The sequence below is a fragment of the Suncus etruscus genome, chromosome 5, assembly GCF_024139225.1.
Source record: "Suncus etruscus isolate mSunEtr1 chromosome 5, mSunEtr1.pri.cur, whole genome shotgun sequence".
NCBI lineage: Eukaryota > Metazoa > Chordata > Mammalia > Eulipotyphla > Soricidae > Suncus > Suncus etruscus.
The window spans coordinates 15,450,717-15,466,207 of record NC_064852.1 but is presented as its reverse complement, the minus strand read 5'-3'; the positions used below and the strand labels follow the sequence as shown (position 1 = coordinate 15,466,207).

The following is a 15,491-nucleotide window of genomic DNA, read 5'->3' as shown; positions in this document are numbered from 1 at the left end:
GCTGTGCTGGGGGACTTCCTGGGGGCACAGCGGGCACTGGTGCGGGCTCCGCTTCCATGTCAATGAGCAGGTGCAGCATTGGCTGGCTGCTGCACTGGGGCCTGGGCACAGACAACTCTGGGGGCGGGGTCAAGCGCAGGCCCCGCCTCCATGTAAATGAGCAAATGCAACGCTAGGGGTGGAGTCAGAAGCAGGCCCCGCCTCCATGTAGACGAGCAGGTGCACCACTGGCTGCTGCTGCTGCACTGGGACCTGGGCATAGACAGCACTGTGGGCGGAGTCAAGCGCAGGCCCCACCTCCATGTAAATGACAGGCTCCAATCGACGGGGCTACTAGCACTAGTGTTGGGGGTGGAGCCTAGGGCGGAGCCAGGATCAGGCCCCGCCTCCATGTAAATGAGCAAGTGCAGAGCTAGGGGTAGCGTCTGGGCGAGGGAGGGAGTCAGGAGCAGGCTCCTAATGCCCGGCCTAAGTGCAGTGATGGGGGCGGAGTCGAGGGCGGGGCCAGGCGAAGGCTCCGCCCCCATGCAGATGAGCAGGCTCCTAATGCCGGGGCTACGTGCAGCGCTAGGGGCGGGGCCAGGTGCAGACTCCGCCCCATGTAAATGAGCAGGCTCTGAATGAAGGCTATGCACAGCGTTAGGGGCGGGGTCGAGGGCGGAGTCAGAAGGCCACACCCCATGTAAATGAGCAAGCTTAGAATGACAGGGCTACACAGTGGTGCCAGGGGTGGAGTCGAGGGCGGAGTCAGGCTCAAGCTCCACCCCAGCCGAACGACGAGCCAGTAGCAGCACGAGGGGTGGAGTCGAGGGCGGAGTCAGGCGCAGACTCTGCCCCCATGTAGATGAGCAGGCTCTTTTATGGGCAGCGCTAGGGGCGGAGTCAGGGGCCGGCTCCGTGTCCAGTGTAGAAGCGCTGTGGCCGGGCTGGGGGCGTGGCCGTGGTCAGCCGCTGTGGTAGATGCGCAGGCGCTGGGCGATGTCCTGGCGGCACAGCGGGCAGGTGCGCAGAGGCGGGCTGCACTGCTGACAGCAGCACACGTGGCCGCAGTTGAGGAAGATCATTTGGGCCTGCAGGCCAGAGAGGCAACGTCAGCCTGGGGTCCCTCTTCCAGGGTGCTGACAGCCCTCCCACCCCAAGTCCTGGTCCTGGACCCCTGCTCTGTACTGGCCTAGATGGTGTCCCCTCGCCCAAGTGGACCACAGAGGGACTGATGCCCACAATCTTAGGTGCCTGGCATCTGCCTCCCACTCCCGAAGCCCGTCTGCTCCCCTCCCCAGGGCGATCCGCCATCAGAATGCTCCTGATTGTCGGCCCAGCCTCGTGGCTCCCTGAAGACGTGAATGAGGGGATGGTATGAGGGGTGTGTGTGTCCCCAGATCTGGGTCTGGCCAGTGTCGGACAAAGAAGCGGGCACTTCCCCTGGAGCCGTCCAGCAGGGCCAAGGGGGCAATTTTATAACCAGGAGTCGAGGGCGGAGCCAGGAGAAGGCTGCAAGGCAAGCACCCTGCTTTAACAAGTATAAGAGTCGCAAAATGCATTAATAGGCACTGCCCCTGGGGGCTGAGGCCTTTCTGGTCATTTCCATGCAGCTCCCTGAGCATAACATACCCACCTAGAAGCAGCAGCCCAGGGAGACCAGCTGTTTGGGGGACTTGAGGTACAGGCCTGTCAGACAGGGGCTGCTCAGGCCCCTAACTCACCTCCCGTTCCAGACACACCACACACTCTGAGGTGGACACCTCCAGTTCCTGTGGAGGCGCTGATGGCGTTATAGATGCAGGTGCCTCCTCAGGGGCATTGGGGGGCTCTTCAGGGGCCTCAACCTTGGGTGCTTTCAGCAGCTCTGTGGGGACAGAGAAAAGGACCAAGCAGGTTATCCCCAGGGAAACAACCCTAGGGCTCACCTTGCCTGCTGCCCCATGGACACACTGCAGGTGCAGGTTTTAGACTGGGGGAGACCCATTCCATACCCTTTCTCTTCAGTGACCTAGCCCCAACCTTACCATGAGCGACTGAAGCCTCATCCCCCACCCTTTCTCCCTAGGTAACTTGACCTTACCTGCAAGGCCCTGCCCATTCCTGGGAGGGGTCTTGGAAAAGGTAGATAAGGCCTTTGACCCAGGGGATTTGCCCCTTTTTGGGTCTCTGCTCTTTTGGTCTTTGGCCAGCATGGAGGTGAAAGGGAAGATGGCTGAAAGGAGTTAAGATGCAGGGCTAGCGAAGAATGGCTGTGCTTGAAAGGTTATGATATAGGCCACACACATGTGGTGGATAGGGCATGAATAAAGCTGATACTTCCTGATGCCTGCCTGTGAGTGAGTTCAATACCCGTCGCTTTCCTGGACCCCAGACCCGCCGGTTGATGGGGGATGAAGCCACGTGGCCGGGGCCTAAGAACAAAGGCCTCCATCCTTCACCATCCACCTCCATCCAGCATCATTGTTAATTACTTAATGCAACAAGTGACCAGGGGAGGGTCACCCTACTAACTGTGCCTACCTCTAACCCCTTACACTGCCCACACTCTTTAGAGCTGAGTCTCCCAGCTTCCAGCAGAGTCCCAGGTCCGATACAGGTCAGTGTCCCACTTCTAGACAAGAGAAAAATGGGCCAGGCACTTGCCTGAAGCTACATGGGAGACTGGGTGCCTGGGTGTGTGGTGGGCTGAATGGAGGGCCCCTCGGTTACTCCCTGCCAGCTAAGGCACAGCAGGGCCACGTGTGGGGTTGTGGACAGGGGACAGAGGAGCAGGAGGAAGAAGAGGCCTCCCTCCCTCTACAGGGCCCCCACATTAATGCCGGCTGCTATGCCTTGGGTCAACCAGCCCTGAAGCTGCAGCAAAATAACCAAAACAGGTTCCCAGAGGCTCCTGAACCTGCTAATGGGGTACAGTGTCATATGGGATACAATATAATGTGGGGCTCAATGTAATGTAGGGTGCAGTACAATGTAGATGTCAGTGTAATATGGCACTTAATGTAACATGGGGGCATAGTGTGAGGCAGGGCACACTGTGTAACGTGGGGCTTGCTGTACTGTGCTGCAGATGGTATCTGTGGGTGCACCAATGGCACCTCAAGCACTGCCCTGGAGCAGCTCAGGTTTTCCTTCTACTCTGTGCCTTGAGTTGCTAGCACAAGTTTCTAAGAGGAACTTCCGGATCTCCATAAAGGCTGTTACAACATGAGACCTGCTTAAGTTGTGTGTCAGCCACATGCAACCCCCAAACCCTGCAGGTCCCTCTCCCACTCGGACGCAGCTGATTCACTGTGTATAGCAGGCGACTGACCCCTGACTCATGCTCAGCACAAGCTCACAGGACCCCCATATCAGTCACAGCCCCCATATCTGAGTGTCACAGGAGCTGCCCCACACACACCCTGCCCACAGAGTGAGTGAGCTCCTCAGAAGGCATCAGGACTGGGAGGCCACCCCATTCTTTTTTTTTTTTTTTTTTTGGTTTTTGGGCCACACCCAGCGGTGCTCAGGGGTTACTCCTGGCTGTCTACTCAGAAATAGCTCCTGGCAGGCACCGGGGACCATATGGGACACCAGGATTCAAACCAACCACCTTTGGTCCTGGATCGGCTGCTTGCAAGGCAAATGCTGCTGTGCTATCTCTCCGGGCCCAGGCCACCCCATTCTACCAGGAAACCTTTCCCCCGTTTTTGTGATCAGTTGGTCCCACTTAGGAGTCAGCTTGCAACAGGGTTAGAATGAGCAGTCCCACAGACACCCCCATCCTCAGGGCCTCTGTGGGGTGCGGTGCAACCTACCTGGCTTAGCCCTGGCAGCATCCAGCAGGGCCCGGGCTCGCCGCAGGATCTCATGCTGAAGGCCAGCCTCAGAGACGCCCACCTGTGCCAGAACATCATCGAGTGAGGACCAGAGGGGGGGACTGAGCCCCCAAAGGATGACAACAGGTCTACCAGCCATGGTGTGGTGAAGGCTTCCCTGAGAAGCCCAGGCCTGGAAATCCCTGTGTCCTAACCCCAAGGTCTGCAGAACAGCTGCCACTAGCAGGCCAGTCAGAATGGGGACCTGTCTGGGGAAGGAAGACCCCACCCACCCCCAGGTTTTCTTAGTCTGTCAACATTCAGTCCACACCCAGGAGGGGTTCAGGGAGATGGCTGGGGGTGTGGGAGGACGGTGTCTTGTGACTAAGAAGCCTGGTAGGCCATTGGCTAGTGGCCAATGACATCAGAAGCAGCAAGAGGAGCCAGGGGACCCGAAGCTGCACAGGCTCCCGGAACCCCTCATGGCCGCTGCCTCCCACCTTGGCCAGGTCTCCGGGGCTCATCCGGCTCAGCAGGTCTAGTGAGAGGCGGTGGTGGGCAAAGAGGGGCAGGTAATGCTCGGCTGACAGCTCCTCCAGGAGGGCCACCAACTCACGCTCCAGGCCTTCCTCCTGCAAGACAAGAGGGGAGGAAGGTGAAGGGGTGCTCTCCAGGGACCAGAGAGACCGCACCGAGATAGCATAGGAAGCCTGTGGTCATGGGAATGAGCCCGAGTACTGCTGGACTTGACCTCAAACAAGCGATACTCTCGGGACTTTCCTACTCAAAGGCATGTGAGGTTGAGGAGAGAACCCCCCGCTGACAGTTAGGGATGTCCTTCTATAAAGAAAATGCTGAGGAGACAGTCCAAACACTAGCACAGAGTAGCTGTCCAGGACAGGGATGCGACTGAGGGGCTAGGAGCCCATGCCTGAAGGGTATGATGTGCCAGAAGGATACAGATGCAACAATTCAACGTTTTTTGGGAGGGGGGGGTGCCACACCCGGCAGTGTTCAGGGGTTACTCCTGGCTCTGTGCTCAGAAATTGCTCCTGAATTTACGGGCTTATGGGACCATATTGGATGCCGGGAATCGAACCTCGGTCTGTCCCAGGTTGGCTGTGTGTGAGGCAAACACTCTACCACTGTGCTATCATTCGTGCCCCACAAATTTTTGTTTTGTTTTGTTTTGTTTTTGGGCCACACCCGGCGTTGCTCAGGGGTTATTCCTGGCTATCTGCTCAGAAATAGCTCCTGGCAGGCACGGGGGACCATATGGGACACCGGGATTCGAACCAACCACCTTTGGTCCTGGATCGGCTGCTTGCAAGGCAAACACAGCTGTGCTATCTCTCCAGGCCCGCTGCCCCACAATTTAACTTCTATTTGGGGGCAGGGACTACTCTAAGCAGTTTTTAAGAAACATGCAGAGCCAGCTAGAACTGGGGCTCTGGGTGCAGAATGTGTGTCCCATCTGCCCCTCCATCTCTATTTAAAAAGGGGGAGTGATAGGACAGTGGGGAGGGTGCTTGTCTTGCTCATAGTCTATCTGGTGCTGGTTGGTGCCTAGCATCACATACAAACAGTCCCCCCCCCCCCCTCCAACCCCTGCCAGGTGACATCCCTGAGCTCAGAGCCAGAAATAAGTCCTGAGCACTTCTAAGTATGCTCAAAACATCCAATATAAACTGGGATGCCACATCTGCCCTGCCCCAAAGCTCTGTCTCCACCACTTGGGCAGCTTCCCAAGTATGTGGCGCCATCCCCAGGGGCTCTGGGGCCAACCGTGGTGCGGCAATAGCTTTAAGTGCCACTGGGAGAAGGCCTATTTGGGGGTGCGCTGAATAATTTGTTTCCTGAAAAGGGGACACCAGTCTATATATGTTGAGGACTGCTGCACAGAGTGGGTAAAGCGGTAGGCAGAGGGTGGGAAGGAGGGCATAGCAGAGTGGGGAGCACCACCTGGCCTCACCTGCAGCCTCAGGGACAAGGGCTTCTGGTTCAGGAGTCGCTGGTACTGGATCAGCCAGTAATTTTCCTGTTTGGTTTCACTTTTGGCTTCGAGCTCCATCTGTCAGGATCGAGGGGCACCATTAGCTAAGACCTAGCCCCATGGCTCCTTTCTGGTGGACCACCAAAGGCTGTGCTTTGCTGAAGTGGGGGGGGGGCAGGGGACTGCCTCAGTGCCTGGCATGCAGAAGCACAGCAGAGCCTACCCAGGCTCAGCGCTGAGAGCAGTGGCACAGCGGAAAAACCTGGCCTGAGGCGGATAGTTGGTGCATCATGAATTCACAGGACTCGGGCATCCTTCTCCTACTGGAGCCCAGCTTCAGCCTTCCCACTCTGCTGAGTCTAGAGTCTGGAGAAAATCGGTTCCCCTGCCCCCCAACAGGACTGTGCCCCACTAAGGCTGTGCCAGAGTCAAGTCCAGAGCACGGGGATGGAGCCTGGTAAAGTTTGGGGAAGGGCTGCCCTGGGCACCACGGTCTTTTCTAGAGGGGCATCGTCCTGGTCCTTAGGGTGTGTCCCACTCTCGGCTCCCCGGATAAAACCAGCTGTGTCCAGGAGTGGCAAGTGTCCGTCCCGCACACAGGCACCAAGATGGCCTGCCCCCCCCCACACACACACAACAGGGAGGCATGCACACACATGCTGACACACACATGAACATACAAGGATGGCTCGCAGCTCCTCCTCACGCTGCTCCTTCTCCTTGAGCAGCTGCTGCAGCAGGCGGCTGAGGGTCCAGCGCTGCTCTGAGACCATCTCCTGTAACACAAGAGCACCCCAGTGCCGCCTCCGCACCCGCCATGCTGCTGCCCTCCATCTCCCATCCAGGCCTGGATGGAGAACAGGGGCACAAACCGCCCAGGCATCCAGGCCTTCCCCCTGCACTCCCTCTCTCTCCTCCCTTCCCCATGATGATGGAGGTGGAATGGAAACAGCAAACAAAGGAGGTGATGCGCCCTCAGATCTGACCCGGAAGCAAATGCGGATGGTGGGGACAAGTGGGAGTTGCGTCTGGGGTTCCCTCCTCTCTTACTCGTTGGAACCCAAGGAGCTCCACCAGCTCAAAGAGCAGTGCAAGCCCCTTTCCCAAGAGCCTGCCCGACTCCTGAGGCCATTGCTGCCAGCTAAGGCCTATGTGCTGGCTAGTGTGGATGCAGGAAAATCACCTCACTTTACGGAGGGAGAGAAGAGGTGGAGGTTAGTGGGCACAGTCCACACCCACCCTCACTCACTGCCAGAGGCCTGGGAGGACAGATGGACCCATGCCCACAAACCCTTGTGTATACTTGCGGAGACTAAGGCCCAGAGAAAACCCAGAGTGGCCACTAGGTATAGCCTACAGGACCACACAGCATACTGTGGGGGTCACTGAGTAGGACACTAGGCCGAAGCCCCCCATCGGGCAAAGCACAGCAGGGCCTTTCTCCAACATCCTTGGGGCTCCAGGACAACTATGTCCCCAGGTCCCCAGAGGATGGCAGCCAGCTGGGCTGGTGCCACAGAAGCTTCACGAGACTGGACGCGCAGTGACCTTGGTCCAATAAAGCAAAGGCATGGATGGAGACGGGGCAAGCCCTGGCAATGAATCGTCCTTCCTCTGACCCTCCCCTAGCAGCGGGCCCTGACCTGAGCCCTGCCTGTGCTGTGCTATTTTGTGCCTGCTGGCCCCGGGATGCAGGGCATGGATGGGTGTTGCCAGGAACTGGCCAGGGAGCCCTACATACCTGCAGTGTCTCTGTGTCCAGGGATTTCCTCTTTAACTCCAGCTGTGTCAGCTGCAATAACTCAGTTTCTATTAACTTAATCTAAATGGAAGATGAGACAGGTGTTTTTGTTTTTGTTTTAATTCACATTGGTCTTGGTTCAAGCCTACTCTGTTCTCTTTGGGGGTAGTCCTCTTTGGGGGTAGGCCTCATGGGGGTGGCCTTGTGGCCCTGAGGAGCTGGAGGAAGAGCCCCACACACTGGCCAGGACAGGCCAGGTGGGTACCAAGGAAAAGGGAGTAGACAGGACCACAGCAGGCAGAGTGTGGCTCCTCCAGGCTCCTGAGCTCTGGGCACTGGGCACTCTGCCTCCTTATCCAGGTCTGTACCTTGGAAGGTACTTTTTTTTTTTTTTTTTGCCTTTTTTTTGGGGGGGGCACACCCCAAAATGATGCTCAGAGGTTCCTCCTAGCTATGTGCTCAGAAATTGCTCCTGGCTTGGAGGACCATATGGGAAGCTGGGGGATTGAACTGTGGTCTGTCCTAGGCTAGTGCTTGCACAAGGTAGATGCCTTACTGCTTGCGCCATCGCTCTAGCCCCGGGAGTTACTTTTAATTCATTTTCCAGATAGGAAAACAGAGGTTCTGTTAGGCAGAGACAAGCTGAAGGTGCAGTAGTCAGACAGTCAGCTTTTCCCAAAGAGATTTTGATCGGGTCCAGGGACCCACACCACTGGGTCAAAAATCATTGGGGTGGGAAGATGCCCATTCTCAGGGGCCTTGAGGAGTTGAGCCCCATGGCAGCCATGAGTTCTCTTCCCAGTGCCTGGGGCCTACGACCTTGTCCCTAAGTTCCTAGGACAACTTCTACCCCTGGTCAGAGGAATGACTTCATGTCCAGCCATGTGGTATCAAATGAAAGAGGAAATTAAAGGTATGTTGGTTTGGCCAAAAAAAAGAAAAAGGAAGGAAGAGTCCAAAGGAAGAGAAAACATGCAAAAAATATAAATAAATAAATAGATAGATAAATAAATAAAAGGGAAATTCAAAGTGTGCTGAGAAGGATGTACTAAGCGTCCCCAGAGCCCAAGAGCTGAGCAACCCTCAACAGGTGCAACTCCCACCACAGGACACACCCCACTACCTGGGTGGTTGAGGGGTGCAGGGACAGCAGTGGGACTGGGCATCCTTCTCCAGGAAGCAGCCACTCCTGGGTGAGCATCAGGCCCACCCATGCACCTCTCTGAACTCCCTTAGCATAGCAGTGTCCTACCAGGCACAGGGGACAAACTTGGACACCCTCGAGGGCCTGCCCAGTGCCCTGCATCTATGCTCATACTCCCTTTAGCAGCATTGGGTTCCCAGCTGCACTCACCTGGTGGCGGATTTGCCGGTGGGCCAAGTCCTTCTTCACCTGCAGTGCCTCGAAGGCAGCCCTCTGCATGGCACTCTGCAACAAGACAGCCTCAGCCTCGCCTCCTCCTGGCAGGCGGAGCACCGGGCGCCTTCCCAGGTGTCAGAGAGAAGACACACGGCTGCGGGGGACACTAGCCCAGGGCTCACATCATGCCTGTGTGTGTGTATATCTGTGCATGTGTGCCTATGTGTACATGCTTGCATGTTTGTATGCTTATATGCATGTGTGATTGTGAGTGTGCAGAGACCCCAGACTTCCTGTCTGGCCTCTCTATGCCAAGGCAGCTCAAAGACCAGAAGTCCAGACCAAAAGTCTCTGAGAAAGTGTCTTCCTCACATGCCTAGGCAGACATGGGGCAAAACACATGCACGGCTCTGGAGACAGAGTCAGAACTAAGAAGATGGGATTAGGGAGGAGGGCATCGAGCAAGTCAGACACAGGAAGTGACGGGAGCAAGTAGGGACAAGGCAGGGACAGGGTCTTGAGGAAAGCAAAGGCAGAACCAGGGGACGAGGTAGAGAACGAAGTTCTTTCCCCACCTCCTGCACCCCAGTCTCTCGGCACCAACCATATAACACCCTACACTGCTCGGAGGGAAGGTGGGTGACAGTGGCAGCGAAGATGTGAAGGGGCTATGGAGATTTGGGGGTCTCCTGTGGGTTCATATAGCAGTATAATTACTACCCTGTGACCCATCAGTGCCTAATGATGGGGTCTCACACAAGGTGGAAGGTGGAACCACTAGGGAAGACAGGATCTTCCAGAAACCCACCTCCCAGCATGCCTCTCCTACCCCACATCCTCAGGGTGCAGACAAGTCCAGCCTCACCAGGTACCCCAGGTCTTTTGGTTTCCCCATCATGGGGGTCTGTGAAGAGTCTGACACCCTGCATCCCAGCTCTGGCACCCGATTCCACATGGCTCACCTCCTGCAGGATCTGGCTGATCGCTTTGTTCTGGTCCATCTGCTGCCATGACAGAATCTGCTGGAACCGCTGGTCCATTTCAGCCATGCTGCAGGAGACATGAGGTCATTCCCTCCCAGGACACCTGCTCAGGGCCAGGAAACCCCAGATTGGAGGGGTTAAGTTTCCCTAACAGTGAAAATTAGGGGCATGTCCTTGGCAGAACAGAGATGTACCAAATGTACCCCAGGGCCCTGAAAAAACATGACAGGGTCTGTGTATCTCGGACCAGGAAGAGACCGCTGAGTCAGGTCCTGCTATCACCCCAGTTCTGGAACCCCATGGTGCCTCTGCTGCTGGTCTTTTGAACCCCAAGAAAGCAACTTTCCCTAAGCTGAGGTCTGCGGCCCCCTGTCTGCATACCTGCCTGCAATCAGGGGCTGCACTGGGACCCCAGGAACAAAAAAAAAATGGCAAGCACAAGTCCAGAGAGTGGCTCAATCTTGTGGTTCCAAGGGTTCTAAGTTTGTTTCCTGAGTAAGGGAACCCTGTACTTCCTGGCATCCTCTGGGGCAAGCCCTGTGTCATGATCTGCCTAAAGCAGTGCAACTGTCTGGCAGTGGCTGGCATCTGGCCCTTTTCCTCTAATGAGAAAATCAAGGCCCAGAAAAGCCCAGATTTCACCTTTACTAAGGAGAAGAGAATCAAGTTTAGGTCTATCTGTCTTCAAGCTTGCCTTCCCTGGGATTAGGCCACACCACCTGAAAAGTAAGGGGACTTGCTGCCTCTGTGGGGACTCAGGTGAGGCTGGCACTGGGACAGGCCACTCAGATGAAAGGGGAGATGCACAGAGGAGATAGGGTGGAACCCCAATAGCCATGTAGCTCTTGAGCAGGGGTCCTCAAACTTTTTAAACAGGGGGCCAGTTCACTGTCACTCAGACCATTGGAGGGTCTGACTAAAGTAAAAACAAAACTTAAGAACGAATTCTTTTTTTTTTTTTTTGGTTTTTGGGCCATACCTGGCAGTGCTCAGGGGTTACTCCTGGCTGTCTGCTCAGAAATAGCTCCTGGCAGGCACGGGGGACCATATGGGACACCGGGATTCGAACCAACCACCTTTGGTCCTGGATCGGCTGCTTGCAAGGCAAATGCCGCTGTGCTATCTCTCCGGGCCCAAGAACGAATTCTTATACACACTGCATATATCTTATTTTGCAATGAAGAAACAAAACAGATACAAATACAATATGTGGCCCGCGGGCCATAGTTTGAGGACCACTGCTTGAGTATCGACAGAGCTTTTCTCAAAGGTGCTGAATGACCAACGTGTCTCCTGCCACAGAAAAAACTATGGAGCCTTGAGTTTGATAGCCAGATCCCAACAACCAGTGGGAAGCAACCCCATGACTGTCCACTCCAGGGCTCCCAGGCTGACAGGCCCTCAGAAAGGGATCCTGCTAAGGTATCTTCTGGGGCTCCACCAATCTCTCAGTGAAGTAAAATGGAGTGAGACTAGGAGTGCCTGGAGAGAATCAAGGAACATTGAGAGATATCAAGAGCCTGCATGCGGAATCATAGAATCCATTTGTGAATAGAGCCCATGTGTAGAATTACAGAGTCTGTCTGTGGAATGAGAGTCCATATGTGTCGGGGCCAGAGAGATAGCATGGAGGTAGTACGTTTGCCTTGATTGCAGAAGGACGGTGGTTTGAATCCCGACATCCCATATGGTCCCCCGAGCCTGCCAGGAGTGCCCATATGTGGTATGACAGAGCCCATGTGTTTAATCATTGAAAACATGTGTGAAATCACAGAGTTCATAGGTAGATTCATAGAGTTCTCGTATGGAATCTTAGAGTCTACATGTGGGATCACAGAATTAATTTGTGGAATCAGAGCCTGTGCATGAAATCAAAGAGCCCCTGTGTGGGATCCCAGAAAACATGTGTGAAATCAGAGCCAGTGTGTAGAACTACACAGACCTTGTATGGAATCACAGAGTCTGTGTATGGAATAAAAGTCCATGTGTGGGGGCTGGAGCGGTGGCGCTAGAGGTAAGGCGTCTGTCTGCCTTGCAAGCGCTAGCCTAGGACAGACCATGGTTCGATCCCCCCGGCGTCCCATAGGGTCCCCCCAAGCCAGGAGCGATTTCTGAGCGCATAGCCAAGAGTAACCCCTGAGCATCAACAGGTGTGGCCCCAAAACAAAAACAAAACAAGGGCCCAGAGAGATAGCACAGCTTCGTTTGCTTTGCAAGCAGCTGATCCAGGACCAAAGGTGGTTGGTTCGAATCCCGGTGTCCCATATGGTCCCCCGTGCCTGCCAGGAGCTATTTCTGAGCAGACAGGCAGGAGTAACCCCTGAGCACCGCCGGGTGTGGCCCAAAAAACAAAACAAAACAAGACAAAAAAAACACAAAAAAGTCCATGTGTGGTAACACAGAGTTCATGTTAAAACATAAAGTCCATGTGTGAAATTAAATAGTCAATACGTGGATTCACAGAATCTGTGTGAGAGTTCAGAGTCCGTCATAAAGTCCATGTATGGCAGCAAAGCGCTGTTCACAAAACCTCTGTGTCGAATCACAGAGCTGGTTTGTAGCATCACAGAGTCCGTGTACAAAATCATAGAGTATATGTGTGAAACGACAGAGTCCGTGGGTGGATTCATAGTCTTTGTGTTGAATCACAGAGCCCGTGTGTGGTATTACAGTATAAAATCATAGTGTTCATGTGTGAAATCAGAGTCTCCGTGTCGAATCACCACAGTTCATGGAAACATACACAGAATACTGTGAAATCAAAAAGCCCATGTGTGATATCACAAAGCCGTGTGAAATTAAAATGAGTGTCTGGAGCAATAGTACAGGGGACTCTAGCCAGTGCCCCACCCATTCCCATACTTTGGACACCTTTTCCTTACCTTACCTGGAACAGGCCTGCTGCACCAAGCTCTGCCTCTGAGACTCATAGGCCATCTGGATGAGCTGGTTCTTGCAGCTCTCAGTCAACATTTGCTGCATGGCCGCTGGGGAAAGAGAGGCACTGAGATGCCAGTGGTCCTGGGACCCTCACACCCCACTTATCCACTTAAGAGATCGTAGGAATCTCATGCCTGCTCACCCCTAGACAGTTGCCCCTTGAACATCTTTTATTTTTGGTTTTGGGATCACACCCAGTGGTGCCCAAAGGTTACTCCTAGCTCTGCTCTCAGAAATCGCTCCTGGCAGGCATGGGGGGGGGGGGAACCATATGGGATGCTGGGATTCGAACCACCATCCATCCTAAGTTGGCTGCATGCAAGGCAAAGGCCCTACTGCTATGATATCTCTCCAACCCCACTCTTTATAATTTTTTTCTTTTTGATTTTTGGGCCACACCCAGCAAGTACTCAGGAGCCATATGCGATGCTAGTGATGGAACCTGGGCTGGCCACTTATATGGCAAGTGTCTTACTTGCTGTACTATTTCTTTGGCCATTAAACAATCTTTCTTTTTGTTTTGTGGCCATGCCCAATGCTTCTCAGGGGTTACTTCTGGTTCTGTGCTCAAGAATCACTCCTGGGCGGGGCCAGCGAGGTGGCGCTAGAAGTAAGGTGTCTGCCTTGCAAGCGCTAGCCAAGGAAGGACCGTGGTTCGATCCCCCGGTGTCCCATATGGTCCCCCCAAACCAGGGGCAATTTCTGAGCACTTAGCCAGGAGTAACCCCTGAGCATCAAACGGGTGTGGCCCGAAAAACAAAAAACAAAAAAAAAATTTTTTGGGCCCGGAGAGATAGCTCAGCGGCGTTTGCCTTGCAAGCAGCCGATCCAGGACCAAAGGTGGTTGGTTCGAATCCCGGTGTCCCATATGGTCCCCTGTGCCTGCCAGGAGCTATTTCTGAGCAGACAGCCAGGAGTAACCCCTGAGCACTGCCAGGTGTGGCCCAAAAACCAAAAAAAAAAAAAAAAAAAAGAATCACTCCTGGGGACCGGAGAGATAGCATGGAGGTAAGGCATTTGCCTTTCATGCAGAAGGTCATTGGTTCAAATCCCGGCATCCCAAATGGTCCCCTGTGCCTGCTGGGGGTGATTTCTGAGCATAGAGCCAGGAGCAACCCCTGAGCACTGCCGGGTGTGACTCAAAAACCAAAAAAAATAGGAATCACTCCAGGCAGTGCTGGGGGACCATATGGGATGACAGGGATTCAAACCTGGTCGGCTATATGCAAGGCAAAGGCCCTCCCTGCTGTGCCATCACTCTGACCCTCCATCACTAGGTTTTAAATTATATTCTTCAATAGATTTAATTTGTAATTGTCAATGACTTATACATATTTGTGAACTTTAAAAAATTAAAATAAGGTTCTGGAGCCTACACAGTGTATGCAGCCAACCTGGATTCAGTTCCCAGCCTGGAATCCAGTGGCACAGAAAGGAAAACAGGTCAGCCCTGGGCTGCAGGTTGGCAGACTCCCGCTTTCATCTTTCCAAACTCCCGATGACTTTAAAACTGGAAGTGCATTTTCCTAAGAAGCCTGGGGCCAGACCTAGAAGCCTGCCCGCTCAGGCACTTTAAGGCAGGATTTTGTTTTTGTTTTTGTTTTTGGGTCACACCTGGTGGTGCTCAGGGGTTACTCCTGGCTCATTCTCCATATACATATGGGCCAGGCCTGAGGTTGAGTTCTTCCCATTTTTTTCCCAGGCTTGTCCACATCAGTTTGTTCAGATAAAACACAAGCCACTGGCCACCTTCTTGGCTATTAATCGAATTGAGAGGAAACTCTCACTGATAACAGCAATTATTTCTAAAAAAAAAAAAACAAAAAACAAAAAACACAAAAAAAACCCTGCCTTGGGGCCAGAGTGATAGCACAGCAGTAAGGCGTTTGCCTTGCATGCAGCCAACACAGGATGGACCCCGATTTGAATCTTGGCATCCCATCTGGTCTCTTGAGCCTGCCAGGAGTGATTTCTGAGTGCAGAGCCAGGAGTAAAGCCAGAGCTGGGTACAGCCCCCAAACAAACAAAAAAAAAAAACAAAACAAAAAAAAACCTTGGGGGCTGGGCGGTGGCGCTAAAGGTAAGGTGCCTGCCTTGCCTGCGCTAGCCTTGGACGGACCGTGGTTCGATCCCCCGGTGTCCCATATGGTCCCCCAAGCCAGGAGCAACTTCTGTGCACATAGCCAGGAGTAACCCCTGAGCATTACCGGGTGTGGCCCAAAAATCAAAACAAAACAAAACAAAACAAAACAACCTTGCACTTAAAATAGCAAAAAGGCAAAAGGTAATAACCCACAGGCTTTTTTTTTTTAAATAATAGTTGTAGAACTGGAGTGATAGTAAGTAAGGGTAATTGCTTTGCACATAGCTAACCCAGGTTTGACCCCCAGCACCCCATAGGGTCCTCAACTCCCTGGCAGGAGTAAGCCCTGAGCACCATTGGATGTGGCCCAAAATAAATCAAGTCCTCATTTCCTGCCTTTGTGGGGGAAACGCCTGATATCAGCAGGATGGCCAGAGATGGCTGTTCGCCCACCCCTCAGACAGCTGAGCTCCCCTCTCCTGGAGCTCCCATCTTGTCCCGGCCCCACACCCAGACTCACAGGCAATCTCTCGACGCCGCAGATTCTCCGTCTCTTCCTGGGTTATAGCCATTAGCTGTTCCATTCTTATTCTAGAAAAAAAATAATAGCCC

At 53.9% G+C, this 15,491-nt stretch overlaps 1 protein-coding gene across 6 annotated transcripts in view; it reads right to left on the bottom strand.

Annotated features, from left to right (window-relative positions):
• Window positions 1-485: 485 nt before the first annotated feature.
• The window catches only part of LRSAM1 (leucine rich repeat and sterile alpha motif containing 1), a 32,325-nt gene continuing 17,319 nt past the window's right edge, over window positions 486-15,491 (bottom strand). For 2 of the 6 annotated variants that reach the window (XM_049774139.1, XM_049774140.1), the window contains 11 exons: window positions 15,400-15,470; window positions 12,744-12,843; window positions 9,836-9,923; window positions 8,868-8,942; window positions 7,514-7,594; window positions 6,453-6,548; window positions 5,752-5,850; window positions 4,280-4,411; window positions 3,780-3,861; window positions 1,704-1,846; window positions 793-1,070 (listed from right to left, as the gene is read on the bottom strand). In XM_049774139.1, coding sequence (XP_049630096.1) covers window positions 945-1,070; window positions 1,704-1,846; window positions 3,780-3,861; window positions 4,280-4,411; window positions 5,752-5,850; window positions 6,453-6,548; window positions 7,514-7,594; window positions 8,868-8,942; window positions 9,836-9,923; window positions 12,744-12,843; window positions 15,400-15,470 — 1,093 coding nt within the window. In that variant the 3' untranslated portion in view covers window positions 793-944. Of the gene's footprint in view, window positions 496-741; window positions 752-792; window positions 1,071-1,703; window positions 1,847-3,779; window positions 3,862-4,279; window positions 4,412-5,751; window positions 5,851-6,452; window positions 6,549-7,513; window positions 7,595-8,867; window positions 8,943-9,835; window positions 9,924-12,743; window positions 12,844-15,399; window positions 15,471-15,491 lie in introns of those variants that run through there. The other 4 variants (XR_007495905.1, XR_007495907.1, XR_007495906.1 and 1 more) reach the window with 4 other exon arrangements.